This window comes from Meleagris gallopavo, chromosome 17 (genome assembly GCF_905368555.1).
Source record: "Meleagris gallopavo chromosome 17, MGAL_WU_HG_1.1, whole genome shotgun sequence".
In the NCBI taxonomy this organism is placed as follows: Eukaryota; Metazoa; Chordata; class Aves; order Galliformes; family Phasianidae; genus Meleagris; species Meleagris gallopavo.
Window position 1 is genome coordinate 492,991 of NC_139420.1, and position 19,522 is coordinate 512,512.

The 19,522-nt window shown below is 43.6% G+C and overlaps 1 protein-coding gene across 7 annotated transcripts; it reads left to right on the forward strand.

Moving 5' to 3' along the window:
- The first annotated feature begins 540 nt into the window (after positions 1-540).
- On the forward strand, positions 541-19,125 carry PPM1F (protein phosphatase, Mg2+/Mn2+ dependent 1F). 7 transcript variants are annotated; one of them, XM_085238786.1, is made up of 9 exons: positions 1,017-3,379; positions 4,885-5,022; positions 5,662-5,709; positions 7,006-7,139; positions 8,255-8,454; positions 9,089-9,277; positions 10,148-10,291; positions 10,575-10,668; positions 11,238-19,125. In XM_085238786.1, exons 3-9 carry the CDS (start codon positions 5,684-5,686, stop codon positions 11,609-11,611), a joined length of 1,161 nt encoding a protein of 386 aa, XP_085094912.1. In that variant the 5' UTR covers positions 1,017-3,379; positions 4,885-5,022; positions 5,662-5,683; the 3' UTR covers positions 11,612-19,125. The 7 variants fall into 7 exon arrangements, with proteins under 7 accessions (XP_085094916.1, XP_085094909.1, XP_085094911.1 ...); XM_085238788.1 differs by having other exon boundaries at positions 7,009-7,139; XM_085238790.1 differs by lacking the exons at positions 1,017-3,379; positions 4,885-5,022; positions 5,662-5,709 and adding an exon at positions 541-824 and having other exon boundaries at positions 11,238-11,362; positions 18,997-19,125.
- Positions 19,126-19,522: the final 397 nt, after the last annotated feature.

The window sequence follows — 19,522 nt, forward strand, 5'->3', positions numbered from 1 at the left end:
TTATGTAGAAGGAAGAAAAAGACGTCTGATAGGAGCCGTGTCTGTCTGGGGCTGGTGATGCTCAGGTGTGACCTCGCCCTGTAACCACAGCTGTGTATCTGAATCATTCAACTTTAAACTACAAAATTTAAAAGCATTGACCGCTTATTCTCTCTTTTCAGAGCTCTGCGGTGCTTTGAATAAGCGGGAGGCAGGCGGTGCGAGCCGGCCTTGGCGGTAGGAGGGGGAGGGATGGCGAGCAGCGCTGACGGCGGCGTGAGGAGGGGAGAGCGAGGAGCCGGCAGCTGTCAGCGCACCGAGCCGCAGCCGGTGCTTCTGCCTTGTTCCGGGCTGGAAACGTTCCGTTCTAACCGGGTACCGCCAGAAGCCTTTTCTGCAAAGGAGCGTAACCCTACGGCTGCGTCTGAAGTAGAAAGGTACTGCAGGTCGTGCGTGCTGGAAGCTCCCTCCGTCGGTTGGACGGGCCGCCACCTGCCCGCACCGAGCCGCCGGCCGGGCTCCGGTCCGCCCGCGGGAGGAGCGCCCGCCCCGTCCGGCCACGTGCCGCCCGGCCCCGCCCCGCCCCGCTTAAAGGCGCCGTCCGGGCCCCGCCGTCCGCTCCGCTCCCCGCAGCCCCTCGGCGCTCGCGGCCGTCAGCGCGGCGCCGCCATGGCGCTGGAAGCGGGGGCGGCCGGGGCTCCCCTCGGCTCCTTCCTCAGGGACTTCCCGTCCGCGCTGGGCCCGGGGGAGCCGCTGCCGTGGAGCTCGGCGTGGAGCGGCGCCCTGAGCGAGGCCGAGGCGCCGGGCGCGCTGGCCGAGTTGGCGGGGAACCTCCTGGGCGGCAGGTGAGCGCCGGGCGGGGCGGGGCGGGGCGGGCGGGGCCTCTCCTCAAAGGGCCTGAGGGAGCGCGGCCGCCTCCGGGCCTCGGCCGGACCCCGCGGGGCGGTGCGGCGCCGGGACTCGGCCGGGCGAGGCCTCGCCGAGCGGTTCCCGGCCTTGGAGGGGCGGCGCGTCCGGGTCAGCGGGGCCGGGGAAGGGAGGGGACGGAAGGGGAGCCGGCTCCGTTCTCTGCGCCTCGGTTCGGCCGCGCCGGCTGTGAGCGCTGGGCGCTCTGTCGCTGCCGGAGGCGGCGGGCGGTTCGCGGTGCTCGCGGTGGCCGCTGTGCGCCCTGCTGCCGCTCAGCTGAGTGGCCCGCTTAAACCTGGGGGCGACAAACGCGTTAAAATCGAACTTTTTATTTGAACGCTTTTATTTGTTTGAGAGGAGAACGGTGTTCCTCGGCTGTGCTGTGACCGAATGGCTCTACACGAAGCAGGGCCGGCGCCCGGTGCGCTGAGCTATGCGGGGCTGCCGGCCTTCTGCGCCCGGCTCCTGTGCGAGCAGTCGGGGCTGCGGAGATGCAGGCTGCGTTCTTCAAGCTGCAGCGACGGTTACAGCGGTGTTTCTGAGTTACTCACCTGCGTTAGGAAGCGAGAACAGGGAGAGTGCTGCTTTTGCAATACTTTCACCTCACCTGTCGCTGTTGTGTTTACGTAGCGCAGCCTGCCCTGTCAGAGCTGCATTGCTCACATACCTGCCCTGCAGCGCTGAGCAGGCTGCCTGCTTCGTGGGGCTCCTGAAGCTGGCAGGGAAAGTGTAAGCAAAGGGGGAGGTAGCAAAATGGAATAAAAATGTGAAGATCGACTTATTTATGCTCCTCTTCACAAAAGGAACTTGGAAAACAGAAATACCAAAGGGTAGCATTCTTACGCAACTCTGAACTTAACGTCACAGTTACTGGCTGAGCTGAAGGCTTGAATTTTTGGAGTCAGGCCAGAGAAGAAGACCACCTTTGCCTTGCAGCACGATGGCTCCAGGCCCCACACCAGTTGGAAGACTGTGGAGTGCGTCGCTGGTCTTGGCCGGGCCGTCCTACCACACCTGTATCCCTAAGGCTGCACGCTTTGCTTGCATGGAAAAGCTGGGTGTCTGGAGCTGACCCTCTTGCATGTCTTTCCTAATCTATGAATTATTAAAATGAATTATTTTAACTATCTTCTGCAAATGTAGCTAGCACTCTGAGACAGGCAACGCTTTTGCTTCCTGACCAGGCTTAGTGTCTTATCTACTGAATCTTTGCAGATGCTTCTACTCTGGATAATTTAAATCGAGGGAGCTGCCTGCCTTGTACAGAATTAAATACTTACATAGAACTCCTAGGAATCAGGCAAAACAATCCTCTTGTGTTGCAGAATTTTTATTAATACTCTTCTGGCTAAGAGCATGCCTTATCACAATCTGTGAAAATGGACTAATGTGAATGAGAAGTCCATTCGTTATTTCCAAACATTTAGAAATTAACCTAAAATTTTACTGTCCTGTACTGAAACAGAACACGAGATGTAATCTTAGCACTAATACAGAAGCATTTCCTTTGCCTCGGTGGAAGCTGAAGACCATCCTGTGACACAGCGAAAGAACAATGTGGGTTTCCAGCAGGCTTCCTGTTTGAGCAGACTTCACTGCAATAACAGCTGTGAGCTGCAGCTTTCCGCTGTGGCCCTTCCTGGAGCATTCGCCATGTTTCATCTCTTAGCTGCCTCAGCATCCTGTTCTGTGTCTTTGTGCTTTGCACTGTAATGCTCACACCCGAGGTATAGCCCTGGTGTATTTGTTTTCAGCAGTTCTCTGCTTTTAGAACCCTTAATTTTGCAATTCTAATATTTTAACGTTTTTATGTGATGTTCACATGAAGCTGGGGGAGGGATTTATCTTGTCTGATTTACCCAATCTCTCCTAAAAGCAACCTTTATTATCCTCCTCTCTGAGCACTGTCAGTGACCCAGCATTTAATGGATCGCTCCAAGCTTACTTTCTCACTCTTGGTTTTGGACAGCGTATGTTAGTGTGACACGCAGGGTACTGCTCTTTGCTAGGAATGTGTTCACCATCTCAGTGACCCATTTGCTTTGTGTGAATGCCTACCAACAAACTTTCTGCTTTTCATGGGACCAGTTGTGCTCAGCTGTGAAAGCAAGTGTGGGTTAGCAGGAATGCCTGAACAGGAACACCGGTGTGCTCATTTGTTCGTGGTTCGTGGTGTTACAGTTGGAAACCTTGATGAGATCAGTGCACAAGAGGCATGTAGTGCTTTTGCTGCCTACTAGTTAATTTTGTAAATTATTAACAAATAGACTCTAGGAATTTTGGGTGATGGTCAAAACCAGCTTGTTCTCTGTTGCAACTGGGGCCTCTAAAACAGGAAAGACAGCTGTTGGAGGGGGTCCAGAGGAGGGCCACGACGATGATGAGAGGCTGGAGCACCTCCACTATGAAGACAGGCCGAGGGAGCTGGGCTTGTTCAGCCTGGAGAAGAGAAGGCTGCGAGGAGATCTCACGGCAGCCTTCCAGTATTTAAAAGGTGATTATAAAAAGGAGAGGAATAAACTTTTTTCTTCAGGTAGATAGCGACAGGACAAGGGAGAGTGGTTTTAAGCTTAAGGAGGGAAGATTTAGATTGGATGTCAGGGGGAAGCTCTTCGCAGAAAGTGGTGAGGTGCTGGAACAGGCTGCATGGAGAGGTTGTGGATGCTCTGTCCCTGCTGGTGTTCAAGACTGGCTTGGATGGGCAGCCTGAGCTAGTGCCAGATCTGGAGGGTGGTGGGCCTGCATGCAGCAGGGGGCTTGGAGCTTGATGATCCTTGGGGTCCCTTCTAGCCCAAACCATTCTATGATTCTGTATCTGGAGGAGAGAAACAAAAGTCACAGAGTGGGGAGAAAATACTGAATACAAGCAACTATTGTTTATCGGGAGATCTTATGACCTGATGTTATTTCACAGCATCAAAGACTTTCTAGAGAACTGCTGGCATTTGCAGATCTGCATTAAAAATGCTTTGCTGATGCAGTTGTAATGTGCTATAAACACACACTGGGTCTGCAGTGCCGAACTTCTGCTTCGGTGGCAGAGCTGTGGTGTACGTACAGTGTGTTACAGCCACCAATGAGAGCAAAACTCAGTCTTCCCATACTGCTGCTGACTGAAGCTAGAAGCGTTTGATGGCAGATTTAACATCTCTTCATCACACAGCCTATACCTACCTCCCTCTATAGCTTTTGTGTGTGTATATATATCTGAATATATAGATACGCTGAAAGAAGAGGATTGTAGAGTGGCAGCACTTTAATGTTTGAGGGAAGATCTGTAACTCTTTTTCTGTGAAAAGTGGCAAGTGGTCTTCAGACATAGCCACTGCATTTAGTGAGCTCTTGTTCTTGTTGTCATAAAGAGATCTCCTGACATGGCTGTGGGGTAGAGCATGTTGGGGAATGTGAATTATATTCCTCTCAGGAAAAGGGAAAACATCCCGCAGGCTGTGCGTAAGCCTTGGGTGCTTGGTGTGTCCCCATGAGGCTCGTAGACCCTGCGCCGGATCATGCAGAGCTTGTGCATGACAGGAGGCCTGTGTGTGTTTGCAGGCCTCTGAAAGAAATGTAGTTGGAGCTGAGGCTTTACTCTTAATGCTTTTATCTATTCTCAAGTCTTTAAAACGAGGCTTATTTTACCGTGGAGTAGCTGGAGGATATGAACTCTGTGCCCCAGCCACTGGTGTTCTGATTGCAGCTGGCATTGAAGCTACAGTGCTTCATCTCCACTCTTACAACATGCATTAATTTTCGTCTAAATTTTTATTGTGGTCAAAACACACCCTTTTTGTTGGCAAAGAAATAGCCCGTAGCAGAGGAATTCTAAGGCTGTTTACTACCAGCCTGTGTGGGCTGAGGCTAAGTAATTAGCGTTGCATGTGTCATAGAAATGGTATTGTCGTATTTCTCCTAAGGCTTTTAAGAGGATGTTGCTCCCTTCCATGAAACATACCCCACTGACTTCCCTCTTCCTCCCAACATGGTTATTTTCTCACTTAGGAAGCAACTACAGTATTTCTTCTGATTCACGAGAACTGAATTGTGCTTGGTTCAGCCTGTCAGCAGGGTGTCCTGGACTGCTTTGAAAGGATTTTGACAAGAAGTGACGGTCGTCTTTGCTTTCAGAAAAGCTTTGAGGTTTGTTATTGTAACTGCAGTGGGCTTCTGCTTTTGCAGTGGTTGCCATAGGTACTGCCTCTGCTTCCAGCCATTCTCCTGCCAAGTGAGACCTTGGACTCTACACTGAAGAAGCAGTTCTTATGCATCTTTGGTTATGTATTTTGTTAGCTCTTGAAGCTCAGCTTTAGGGGCTGAAATTAGAACCAGTAAACATCTAAGCTGAATGGAAAATAGCATTGCCCTGGAGCTCCATTTACCCGAGTTTTATTAAAAAACAGGTTTACAGGCATGGTAGCACTAATATTGAGAGCTTACAAAATAATTAGGGGATGTGTTCTGTCCAGAACTGAGGTTTGACGAGATGGGCAGGATCATGATTTTTTTTTTTTTAAACTGTTATCTTGTGCTGGTCCATGAGAACCAGCTGCCTGCCTGCCTTGGGTCTATAGAGCAAACAAATTATCAGTAAGCAGCCGTTTTCTTTTTTAGATTTGCACAACTGTGGAGATAGGCAAAGAGAAAATATGCAGGAAGTAAAGCTCAATGAGATGTATCAGTATTGAGGAATCTCTGAATTTCCTTCTAATGAACTGGGTGGCAACTGGACAAAGTTGAAGGATGTGACATAATAACTTATAAATCTTTTCTTTGTTGCAGGCTTCCTGTAAGAAGAGTTTTTATGGGGCTTGTGAATTATGGCATTAAGTACGTTGGCTTTTGGTTAAGGGTCTTCTTTGGGACCTAGTACAGCAGGTCAGGGCCTTGTAGGAAAGAAAGTGACTCTTCCAAACGTATTAGTATTTTTTCTTTTTTAATAAACCAAATTTCTGGCTTCCCATGATGTGGTATGACTGCAGGTAGTGCTGCAGCGACTGCAAACTTGTTGCCATCTATCTGAAGTACTGAAATGACACATTAAAGTAGGCCATCATTGCGTACTATAAAACATGCTTCTGTTAGCAACCTGCTGACTAACAGTGCTTTCTGTTTGCTGCCATGGGAGGTACTCATGTGGCTGTGAGAATGTGACACGTCTTTCAGAAACACAATGGCAAAATAAGTTTCAGATTGTTGTCACAGGGATCTGAAAGCTGACAGTCTTCCCCCAGCTCTTCTGCCTCTTGTCTGCGTTGAACCTCTGCAGAGACCAGTTGCTCCCACCAGTTCTTACTCCCCAGCCAGCCGATGTTTTCTGGCGGAACAACATCTTGTCCTTGATTTGCTGCAGATGCCTTAATGTGTTATTTGCTTTGTTTGCATTTTTGCACAATTTGTTGCTTTGTGGGCATCAAACATCCCATGAACAAAAGATAAAGTTATTTTAATGAATGTCCACACTTATTTTTCATTGTGCTCATAAAAAATGTCTGGAATGGATGTCATGTACTGTAATTGTTAGTGTCACCACAGGAGTAGAGTGAACATAGGAGTTATTTTCCAGTATCTCCCTTTGCACCTTTTTCCTTGGAGAAAGGTTTCTCTGGAGACCTTCCAGTCAGAGCAAAGTGAGTGTGAAGAGTTTGTAGGTTAGTACTGAACGTGGCTTTCCTCATGGAGGGAAGGGAATTGGAGTCCAAAGTAACCTTTTTGGAGAAGTGTAGCACCACGCGGAGATCCTGGTCCTGCCTGCAGCGAGGCAGTTAGCTGCAAACAGGACCTGTTGCGTAGTGAGTCACAACAAAAGGTTTGTGCTCACAGCCCAGAGCTGAAGGCAGCCATTCCCATCTGAGGGCTCGAGAGAACGGGATGCTGTCTGTGACTGAAGATATGCTTCCTCCTCTTTGCATTCTTGAGAAGGTGTTTGTCGAACTGAAGATCTTTCTAGACATTTATATGAATAAATATCAAACATGATTTATTCTACTCATTTACTAATAAAGTTGAAATTATTGACTGAGTACATGTTCTTAACTCTGAGTTGAAGTCAACAGTCGTAAACAGTTGAGGCTGCAGTTCTGTCTAAACTAATACTGCTCTTCTTTCCCTTCCTTTTGTTACCAGCAGAGGTGTTTCGCCACTCCTTGCAGCGTCAGTGATCCACACTGCAGTCGATGAAGTTCTCCGAACAGACCTGACTGAGTTTAAGAGGGAAAGTGTGGAAAAACAGGGAGAAGGAGAGGAGGAAAGATTCACCTGTAAGTATACTTTCTCCTTCTGTGGTTTTCTCAGAGGCTGTCTGTTGGACGACTTCAGTGTTTTGAAATGTTTCCCAGAATATCTGGTTAGACTGTCTGGTGAGCAGCACTGAACAGAACTTTATTTGCCCCTGCCAGGTATTTGTGGGAAGAAAGGTAGCGATGCTGGTTTTGTGGCCAAGATACAAATGTGCTGTCTGGAGCCCTGGACTCGTTGCAAGAGTTGGTTTTCTGGAAAGGGAAGAGAGTTTGTCTTTCCAAAAATAATTAACAAGTAAATGTGTCTGCAGTGCTTCCTGAATTAGTTAGTTAAGAACTTCTCACACAATGCCAACACACAATCAAATCATTCAGTCTGATGAACAGAAAATTTGGATTAATTGATCTTTGGGACCAATCCAGAAATGGATTTGAGTGTCTGTCTGGAGCTTTTTGCGCTATGCTCAGTGGGTCTTTACATTTTCTGCTCTGTCATGACAAAGCAGGAAAGTTGCAGGTTCTTTTCTGTCCCTTCAGCTTTTACAGCCCCGTGTGTTTAAAAAGATAAAAACAACAGCTTAAAATTTGAATCTGCTCTGCTTGGCTATGAGTTGAGCTATTGACCTCAACAAAGTTTATTCTTAGACTTTCTTGTTGTTGTATTGGAAGTGGTTTGGTAGGACATAACCCGATGTCTGGCTAATGGTATTTCAATGCTTGTATCCAAGAGAACAATCTGTTATCCAGTTGGATGGGTTTTCTGCCTACTTGTTCTGTTTTTTATTTTTCTTTTTGAATAGGAATGCACTTCTACCACCAAACATGGTGTGTTTCACTTGCATAATATCATTTGTGTCTGGTTTGACAGACGGATTTTTTGGATCCCTGTTGGGATTGCTTTTTAATGTAGTCACTTCTGTGATAAACCTGTTTTTGAATGAGAGCTGTTAAGTACAAGAGCCCTTCCTTATCCTTAACGTTACACTGTTTTCCATTATTGCCACCTTCTTTCATGTGATTCTCTGGAGCCTTGCAGGGCTTGTAGGGGGAGTGCTGAGTGTGTGCATGTGGCTGTAAGGAAAGGCACTTGAAGGAATGATGGGGCACGACTTACCGTTTTGTCTTTGTGCTGTCAGTGCTGGATGGAGAGTCGCTGCAGCGCTGCTTCTTTAACAAACTTCGGGATGTCTGCTTTGAATGGCAGAAGCAGTTGCCACCGCTGAGACCACTGAAGCGTTTCCTGCTTGTTTCCATCCATGCCATCCGTAACACTCGGCGGAAAATGGAGGACCGCCATGTTATCCTTATGGAGTTCAATCAGCTGTTTGGCTTAGCAGTAAGTCTGGACAACGCTGGAGAGAGCAGATTATTAGCTTTTCAACATTGCAATAAACACAATGATCTAGTGATATGTGATTTGTGAAATGGTAAGGATTTGTTGCCGTAAGGCATTTATCATGTCTGTGCTGGAGCAAGTACCTACCTTGTTTGCTAGGGGCTAATTAACCTAACTAATGCCCTGATAAAGAAGGATCTTGTGAGTTTAGGTTTTGTGTCATAAGTGTTGTGGAAGTATTGAAAGTTATCTGTCGCTGCGTTGCTGGAGGTGTGATGTTTTTCTGACTGAGGTAAATCATGTGTTTTAATTATTATTAAAAAAAAATAGAAGAGTTAAACAAGGACAAATGCCAATAAATAAAGCTGGAGTAGAACTACATAACTAACTCTGTTTCAATTCTAGAATTTTCAAGGATGTTAAATTACTAACATCTACTAAAGAAAAGTAATTCCCCTGCAGAGTACCCACCTCATTCATTTTGCACGTGGCTTAACTGGCTTAAATTGTCCTTATCTATGCAACATCATATGGAAGAAAGCCCAGAAAAGAACATTGCTTGCTGTTACCACTGTAGGAGCTATTTTATTTTTGAACATTTATATCTCTTCCTTTTTCTTCCTCCCCGGGAAAGGATGACATCGATCGCGCTTACTTTGCGATATTTGATGGCCATGGTGGAGTGGATGCTGCCAACTATTCAGCAACCCATTTACATGTAAATGTGGGGCTACACAGGGAGATTGTTAAGAATCCAGCTGAGGCCTTGAAATGCTCTTTCCAGAAGACTGATGAAATGTTTATTTTCAAAGCCAAAAGAGAGGTGAGTGGGTAGAGGTTAATTCCCTTGTATTCAAATAACAGTAAGAACTGTTGGACAGCGTGGTATTATCCAGAAAATTCTGTCAGTATAGTATCTTTGAATTATTTATTAAATAATGCTACATGAAAATGTTTGATCAAATTATTTCTTTTTTGAGGAAAAGCGAAATGACAGTGCTTGCATGTGGGTGATCAAAAATAAGCATTAAGTGTTCTAAATAACCAATTATTTGAGAGAACATTGCTCTTTCCCTGAATTAGGCAGTCTCTAGGTTCCATTGTCCTACTCCTTCCTCAAAAGAGATTTCATCTTCCTCATTTTTCCTACCTTTAACGTAACAGGTGATAGTAAGATAAAAGTGTATTCTGTAATTATAAAAATGACCTAAAACAGGCTCTTCAGATATTGATCTGCCTTAAATCGAGTTGGTATGATGAATTTTTTTTTTTTTTTGTCAAGCCTACATAAAGGAAGGATGATTTATTATAATAGTGCTTGTAATGAGAACTCTTGTTACAGCAGTAACTGATCGGTTTTGGAACTAATAGCAGAGAGGGAAGACAATGAAAAAGGCAGTATGAGCCATCTGCATACTGGAATAAATAGTTTATTTCACATATATCTGTTAGGTCTTTATGCATCTGATATACATACATATACATATACATACATACATACATACATACATATATATAATATATATATATATATATATATATATATATATAGTATCTTCTTAAGTGTACTTGAATTATGATCACAGGTCTACTGCACTGCGTTTAAGTTTTATTAGACTTAAGTTTGTAGTTTTGCTATGTAACCTAGCAGGGTTTGTTGAATATTCACCTAACACACCTGTTTTTTCTGTAGAGGCTGCGGAGTGGTACAACAGGTGTATCTGCATTGATTGTAGGGAACAAGCTACACATAGCATGGCTAGGGGACTCGCAGGTAATGCTTGTGCAGCAAGGAAATGCTGTGACGTTAATGGAACCTCACAAACCAGAGAGAGAAGTAAGTCTGAGTCTTTAATTTGTTTCCTTTTGCATGTGCTGTCAGAATCTCTCTGAAACCTTTTGGAACCAAGCGTTAAGTGTTTCATGATCTGCATACTTTCTGTAGCGCGGTGGGTTTTAGAGAATGATGATTCCGTCCACTGCTGTGTTATGAAAAGGCAATTTCTACTCCATGACACCTTGAAAGTACTGGTGGTACTGATAGTCTTAACTAAAGTTCCTATTCAGACTGTTTTTTCAAAAGACTCTTGGTATAAAATACGTATTTTACTGTTTTTCAGGATGAGAGAGCACGCATTGAGGCTCTGGGTGGATGTGTAACCTACATGGACTGCTGGCGGGTTAATGGCACTTTGGCTGTTTCCAGAGCAATTGGTAAGCATCAGCACAATTCAGATCAAACTTTATTAAAATGTGCCACCTGAGACTGTATAACTGTACGTAGCATTTTGCTCAGCATTGCTCAAATAGTGAGCCACTTTGCCATAAGGTTAGACTATGTCTGTGTAACTTTTAAATAGTTTGTACCTATCTAGTCTTATTGCTTTTACCATGAGCATGGTATGCTGTTCTGTTTTACGTACTAGACATGACATTCCAAAGTATTTAAATCCTTGGCTTCTTGAAAGTTTCTGACAGTGTTCTCCATTGTTCTCCAACAAACTTAAGAGTATTTCTTGTGTTCAAGTGGAAGAAGTAAAAAATGTTTATCCAGGCTTCTTTGTGTTTGAATGTCTGTTGTATTTTTGATTCACTCTTGACTACAACTTTTAAATCAGATTGCTGCATTCTACCTTGAATTCACTATTTTTCACTATTCCAGTCCAGTACCGGATATGTCTGGAGTATGATCTGTCTGTCCTCCGGGGCACTAAAAGCAATTGCGGGTGAAGAATTGTTCATACTTGAAGTAATGAAGCCTTTGTTTTGATCATTTGTCTTAGGTGATGTGTGTCAAAAACCTTACATCTCTGGTGATGCAGATGGAGATTCGTTTGACCTGACTGGTTCTGAAGATTACTTGCTTCTAGCCTGTGATGGATTCTTTGATGCTGTCAAGCCCTATGAGGTTGTAGACTTAGTCCTAGATCATTTAATGCAAACCAAAGGAGTGGGTCTCAAAGCAGCAGAAAGACTGGTGGCTGCTGCGAAGGAAAATGGATCCAATGACAACATTACTGTTTTAGTGGTGTTCTTGAGGGATCCACAGGACATCTTGGCAGACTGTCTCAGAGACACTAAGAGCCTTGAGGCTGGGGATGATGCTCGGAGCTCACCCTTTAATTTCCTCAGCTGTGAGGCAGCAGCCACACAGTGACAAAATCTGCTTAATCCAGAAGATTTAAAAGTTCGCTTAAGGAACTGCTTTCCACTGAAGTAAGCCTCTAATACAATAGGCAAAATGCATCAGGAAAAATGACAAATGGACAAACATTTAACAAAAAGGAAAGTCTCCTTTCACTGAGCTCCCATTTGTCTTTTCTTTCTCTTTCCCTCCATTCAAAAAACACTGGAGAGGCATGGAGATTCGTACAGCTCTTTTGTCTGTGGCAGTGGAATTCTAAAATGTGTCCAGGGAGTGCTGTCGTATCCTTCTGCCCTGGAGGTGGTAAAAAGTGTGTGTATAAGCTAGTGGGTGAGAGCCACCGTTTGTGAATTCTAAGTGAAAATTTGAAGTAATGCTTCAAAAGAGTGCTGTGTGTTCTATTTGTGATATTACTTTGGGAATTGGGAGTAGAGAAGCTGTCACTATCAAAGAAAAGGTTGTTACTCTGCGTAGTTTGTAAGAACGGGCCTGGTAGCACACCATTATGCTGTGTAAGTTACTTTTGTTTTGTACCAAAGATGATGTTAAGAGAATGATACTGCCTCTTTCTTCAAGCAGACATTTAATTTTGTGTGTATGGAGAGGGGAAAATGGAACCGAGTGCTCCAGTGACAGCAAAAAAGCAACATCCCAGGCTATTTTCTGGGATGCCATGGTTAATAAACCGGAATCCAGTATTTAACTGCACTGGATTATTTCTAACAAAAATGTTTATTGGCTGTCCGGCAGCCTGAAAAGAAAGGAACCGTACTGCTGTATTTGAGAGAGATCTTTACAAAGCACGTGTGCTCTGGCTGTTAAGTATGTTCTGTTTCTGCCATTTTTCTGTGTACTGTAACAAATGCGATTTTTATTTTAGCTTCTGAAACTTAGAGTGGAAGACTTGTTTTTTCTTTGCAGTGTTACTTTATTTTGTTATGGTTTATTTAAATTAGAATTTTAAAGTGGCATCTTTATTACCTGGTTTTAAAAACTGACTGTCCTCAAGTGCCTTAAATATTTCACACAAGGATTGCTGGCTTCTCATCATACTCTGATGAGCCAGTTTATAGTGTTTTTAAAATGTGACTTTATTTCATTAATATTAATGTGTGATGCACTTAACTCTTTCACTTTTATTAATGATTTTAGTGGGAACTGGGTTTCAAGAAAACATCTCGTTTGTTGTTGCCAAATTGCATAACACGTGACATAAGCTTCACAAAACTGACTGTGACTTACCTCTGCCCCGTGCATAAAGCTCTCGCTGCGTGATCGTGAAGTAATACTCTGATTATCTTGACTTTCATTTGAAAAGAAATACACATACAACTTTCAGAAGAAAATGTAGTAACATAAACTAGAAACATTTTAGTAATAGTTTTTTGTTACTAGATGATTGAGTTAGCCATATTTCTTGGACTTTGGGGATCTAAATAACTTCTTAAGGAGATGTGAAGCTAAGGTAACAATGAAAGAGTCCTTAATGAATGTGTGTTTTGTTTTGCAACTGCTAGGTCCATTACACACTGGAGCCCCTGGCCCTGTTTGCTCCCGCTTTGCTAGCCTGACTGGCAGAACTCAACCAGATCTGAAGGCTCAATGGCAAATGTGTCAGTAATTTCTGTAGCTAAACTAGAAGTGCTTTACGTCTGGCAGCAAGATTGTGTGCCTAACTCAGAAGCACGTGATGATGCAATATGTCAGTCCTGTGGGTCAGCATGTGTTGAAAAGTAGCGTCTCTGTGGGAGGAGATTTTAGATAGAGGAGTTGAGATGGCTGAACAAAGAACAGTAGAGCTGTTTCTGTCTGTGCTTCTCTGCACCATCAGCTGGTGTGGGCAGTGCCGGCCTCGAGTGACTGGAGCCTTTGTTGGGTTATTAGGGACGATCGTAGCGTTTAACACAGAAATCTTCTGTGAGCTGCCATCTCCTGTAGCTACTCAGGCAATTACTTTGTTGTTTTGCTGAGCAACAGCAGCAGCTTTTCCACTAACAAGGTTGTAACCACTTTCCCATCCTACATTTTACTGACCTATAATACGTGACTACTTTCTGTGAGGGTAACCTAGTAGGGTAGGTGTTAATTTTTGTATGAGCCTACTTTAGTTCAGGAAGCCTTCTGCCTTGCATAATATAATGACTTTGGATTTGCCATCTCCCATCACTATGATTTCTAACCTGGATATTCAGAGTCAGGCTAAATTCTGGTGACCACTAGTGCCTCTTGGTGTCTTGGAAACAAAGTTCTTGTTGTTAGTATAGAAAGAACAATACAGAATTGTTTGATTTCATAGCTGTCAGGTGAGGAGGAAGCTGTCGTATTCGTGAAGCGAGGTGTGACGTTTTGCTAAGTTCACAGTATGGTTCACTCTCTGAAATTGGTCAAGTTTCCCAAAACACGGGGCTGGGAGGGGCTGAACAAGTCAAATTCTCAGAAATGATCCTTTCATTTCAATCCCTTGGTGAAGATTTACAATACTACAAAGTATTCCAATGTGTACTTACAGCTGTGTGAGAATATCCAGTCAGATTTGGAGCTGGTTTGCCTGTTTGTTTTATTGGAGGCTAAGTAAAATGCACCTCTTAGAAAGCTGTCTGTGGTAATCAGAATCCTAATTCTCAAGCTGTGCTTCAGGAGAGAAATTATGCATTCTTTCACTTGTGATGTTAATATCACCTCCAGCAGCTGTAATGCATAGTCCTGTTAGGAGGATGCCAGCGATGCTCTAGCAGAAGGTAGTGTCCACAGAATGGACAAAATACGGAGTGCTGCTACGTTTGGTATTTTAGGGCTGTGGTGTGTGGTTTTGTTTGCTTGTTTTTAATTCATAGTGCTAATCTGCTATGCCTGCAGCTTCTCTTATCATCCCTCAAAAATTCCTGGATTTCAGGTGGTGGGTTTGATTTGCTTTTTTATTTTATTTTTCTTCACTCTCTTGGTTTCAACACTATAAAAATATTATGTAATTCGAGTGAGGGAATGGTCTCACCTCTCTAGGCCTTACCAGTGTCCTCAGCAATACAGCAGTACATTAATGCTTGTCCATCAGTATCCAGTTGACAGTTTGCCTCTTTGTTTGCTGATGAATGTGCATCAAAACCAATACTTGAGTCTTGCCAACATCTCTGAAGCTGTAGAAATTAGCTGAAGCATTCAAGACAAATGTTCAATGAAAAATTGTTTTCATGTTTTACTAGATTTCAGTTGGCTGTCTGCTGCGTTTTTAGCACCCAGCCCTAGAAAGTTCCCCCTTAGAGGAGCCAGAATCTTTGAAACACAGCGTGCTTAAATTCTCATGTCGTGCTCGATTGAAAACTAGCTTTAGCCATCCTGCTTAGTGGGTATACAATGCCTCTTTTGATTATGGGTAATTCACACTTCCACCTTTCTTTTCTTTCCTACCCTGCCCTCTCTGGCAAAGAAATGTACCTGGGACAGTGAAGCCTTGGTCTGACACAGATGAGATCACAATTTTAAAGATTACTTCCTTTTTTCTTTCTTCCTAATACAGAAGATAGAAAGGCAGGAAAATTTTTTGAACAGAGGGAGGTTAAGTAAAATCCACCCTGTAAGTGATGGAGGAGTGAAAAAGAGAGAGGAATGCATTTAAGTATTATTAATGCCTATTTTAAAAAGGAAGTGGGCTGGAATATAAAGCCACAGACGTCAGTTCTTTAGAGTGAAGTACTAGTGCTTGAAAGAACTAGAAACACACCCATCAAAAAGGCAAAACTGAGATGTGGTAGCTCTGCTTCAGTCAAGGAAGGGATCACAGTAAAAGCATCCTGAGTGACTTACTCTGACCCCTCGGTGCTGTCTGGGAAGCTAATGCCACCAAATTGATTTTTAAGATGTCTTTGCATGTAAAGTACTGCTAAGAGGGAGCACTGGGTGCATTCAGTTGCTGGTCACTGCAGCTGCTGCCATGAGTAGGGACGTGAAGTGTGCTAACGAAGTGATGTGCTGCTGAGCTCTCATAGGATGAGTAATTGGGCAGAGCTGGCAATTGAATCCTGTTAATCACAGTGATGACTTTAATAGCTTTTAATAGGCACTTATCTGAATTCAGAGTCAGAAGAGATATTGCTGTTTTTAAAAGCATTTTCAGTGCTATTAGCTTTTTGTCATGAAAAGCCAATGAAATGACCTTTTTGGTTGTTGTTGAACATTTGTAAAAGTGCTTCTCTTGCTTTCCGAATTCTGGAGAGAAGTTGGCTGTCTGCTATGGAAAACCTGCTCTCTGTTGACAGCTTGAAGCAGCTGTTTGGGGGTGAAACTTCTGTCCCAGCAATCTTTAAAAACAAACAGAAACGTGCTTCCAAAACAAGTGGCTGAGGAACATATGCATTTCTACACAGTGTTGCATGAGAGACTGTATCTCTAAGGAACAGCAAATACCTTCCATTGATAGAGTCAGCTAGTTGAGCTGCTTGAAGCCTGAAGTAAGATTGCAGCTCTGCTCTTTGTACAAGTGAAGTGTTTCTTATTTGGCTTACTGGGACTCTTGTGGATGCAGATACGTAGCACACCAGACTGTATACTTCTGCTCGTATAGTACTGAAGGATCAAGCAAACTCTTAAAGAAGAAGGTGGGGTGAATGTCAGCTACAACAGAGCAGATTGCAGAGGCTTCACGTGCTGTCCCTTGTACAATTGGGCCTGTGCTGTCAGACAAAATCCCACTGGGAAGTAATGGTCTGATTCCCTTTTTTGAGGAGCAGACAACTGATAACCAGAATGCGTTTCAGGAAGGGCTGGAGAGGGAGAAAAGCTTTGAAATGAGTGCTAAACTTCCTCATCTACACCATTTGTGTATTCTTTCTAAACAAGTTTATAGCATGTCTGCAGTTGTTTTTCTGCCAAGCTAATCACAGCCTTTAAAGCTGACAGCACCAAAACCATGAGGCTGGTCCTCCCTGCTTCCCTGAATCTAGCCACCACAACAGCCAGCCCTTCTGTGGGACGGCCTCGTAGCACTGCCAGCTCCAAGAGCTGAGCCCACGGCTTTGTGCCAAAGTTGTGCTTGTTTCTAATATGTTTGCTGAGTCTTTCTGCAGGTGCTTATTTCTGCTGATTTCAGCCACGTCAGCTGAAAACTAATCAAATGGAAACATCTGAACACGTATCTGTCGTAGGCACTTCTCAAAATACCTTAAAATAAGCTGATAGACTCTTGTCATGACCTTCTATCTGCAAATAAAACAGGAAGCCAAAACCTCAGAGAATTGCTTACGCCTTTGTTGTGTGACCCTCTGGGCTGGAGCCTGAACAGGCACGAGCCCTCCCCTCGAGTTTCTCGGGGTTGGTGGTTTGGTGTGTTTTCCAAGCAGAGCATGCTGCTGCTGGTAGACACAAAGATGAAGAAAAGACAGCTGTGTTGGCAGCACAGAAGGTACAGCTTTTGTCAAATAGGAGAAAATCAATAGGGAAATAAATGTTTTCGAGCTTCTTGGAATGCAAACAGTGCAGTAACAACCTAGAAGAGTTTGCAGTGGACTGTAAACTCGGCTTAAAACCTAAGCAGATGAATTTGGCTGCTTTGTAGTATTTTGCTTTATTTTGTTAACAAACTCCTCTCGGTCAGGGTTTCATGTCTTACGTGCTTTTTGGTCTGAAGAGAGAAGGAACATTCTGCTGCTTAGAAAGTTACATTTATCTGGGCTTTGTGACCGCTCTAATGGAGAGAATATTCAGTAATTGTATTCTAAACGATCAGCCTGATTACTAATCCTCATGAGATATTAATATATCAAGGAATGAACGTAGTAGAGATAAAATGTTTCTGGGTATCCGTGCACAAAAGCCACGATCTAGTGGGTCACTTCCTGATTTATTATCGTTTATGTGGCAGTGCCTTCAGCACAGGGAGGGTTTGTCTCTTTGGCAGATGGACCTTGAAGGTGTGATCATTGCTCCCAGTAGGAGGTGTTTATCCTTTTATGTAAGGGGTGATTGTTCCTTTTGGATGTGTAAAGACAAATTGAAACTAGAGAGATCTTCAGGGGACCTTCTCAGGAAATGAGATGCAGCAGCTCCTCTTTCTCCTGTTGTTCTTTCTAATGTTAAAAGACATTCTACTAAACATTGGATGATGAATCCTGCTGTCTTTTTTTTCTTTTTTTCCACACCTTCAGAGTGCTTGAAGGAACATCCTGTTTAGTAATAGTAGACAGATGTTTATTTTGCTGTGGGTTAAAACTTTACACTGACAAAAAAGGATATTGCATTTCTTACTTCCTCTTCTGAAAGCCAGTCCTGCTATCTTCCTTCTTCCCATTTTTCCTTTTCTTCTACTCCTTATAGCCTCTTCCACTGTCAGCCCTCCCCTTGCCCTCCACTGTCTTGTTCCCCTCCCAGAAAACTGCTGCTTAATCAATAAACAACACTGGCTGTTAAATTGATTTGATTGCCTTCTTATAATTCTGATTTCATCTGTGTTATAGTGAATGTGGTCTGATCTTTGGAGGCCTGCAACACCAAGAGTATAGAAGGTACCATGTCAGCTAGGAAGGTATGAGACTAGAACAACTTGTACTTTTGGCATTGCCCAGTACTGGCTGGTTAAGAAGGAAATCCTCCTATTTGCATGCTATTTCCTAGGAATACTTGAGCTTTTTCTCAGGTAAGAGTAGCTCTTGTCCCAGATACAGGGCTTGAGAGACTTTCTAGTCTCTGGTTTCTGTTCCTGCAGCCTGTTGGTGTTTTCACCCTTTGCATTGTGTTTAGAGGAGGCTTCTGAGTTTCTCCACTGCTTCAGTACTCTCTGTTTCCTGCCCTGGTTGGTTGAGCAGACAGGCTGGTAACTGCAGCATGGCACGTGGCTAACCAGCCTCTCTGTCAGAGTACCTCCTCAGCATCTGCTCTATTACAGCTTCGATCCTTCGCTTATTTAGAAATCGGACTTCTGTAACTGCTGACACAAAAACATGTCCTTATCAGTATTAAAATAGTCCAAGAGCAGAACTGTTGCTTTAGGCACATTTCTTGCCACTGCGTTGGCTAATGAACCTTGAATGAAAGTGAAATGGCCAGTGACTTTGAAGTAGGAGCCGTTAAGCAAGTGTTGTAGAGCTGTAGTCTTTATTTATTTTGTGTATTAATCTGCACTTGTGACACAGAGCAGAAAAGCTGCAGCACAGCAGATCTTATAAGCTGTGGCTTAACCAGTTTCTAGTATCTTAAAACTCTTTATTTAAACTGACTGGTTCAGCACACAGGTCAGAAACCTGTTGTCATTGATCATGCTGTGCATATTGTACGTTTGTTTATACGAATTGTTCTAATAGTGCTTGTGTGTATTATTCTACATTACCACGTTTTATATATATTTCTATGTATTGCATGAGGTTTAATTGTTGAGGTTTTTTTGTATTGTCACTTTTGTATTCACACAGTGCCTCATGTATCTACTTGTGTATTTCAAGAAATTGCTTCAAAGCAGTGACTGGAAACAAGTGAGGAGAAGAACTCTTTGCTGTAGGATTTGATGTTTCTGAAGTATTAATAAAGCATACTGATTTCAAGTGTTGTTGTTTCTTCAATTTTTTTTTTTTTTTCATTTTTATCCTTCAAGTAGCTTGATGCACAATGGTCATATTGCATTATCTTTTAGGGATATATTCCTGTCATACTGGTGGTCATCACCAAGTCCTTTCTTCCATGGGGTCTTTACGGGAGGAGAGATGGCAGAAGTACTAGAAGGAAACAACCTTTAGGATCGCAGAGGATGCTTACTTGAAAACATGATGCTACTAAAGCCATCATAGAAGTCACCCGTGTACCTCTAATTTGTTGATCTAAGAAAAACAAAAGAAAACTTAGCAGCTAACAACACTAATAGTGCAAGGTAAGTTTGGCCTACTACCTAATGTCCTACAGCAATGGGATAACGATCAGAAAATCCGTGTTTCAGAAGAGATA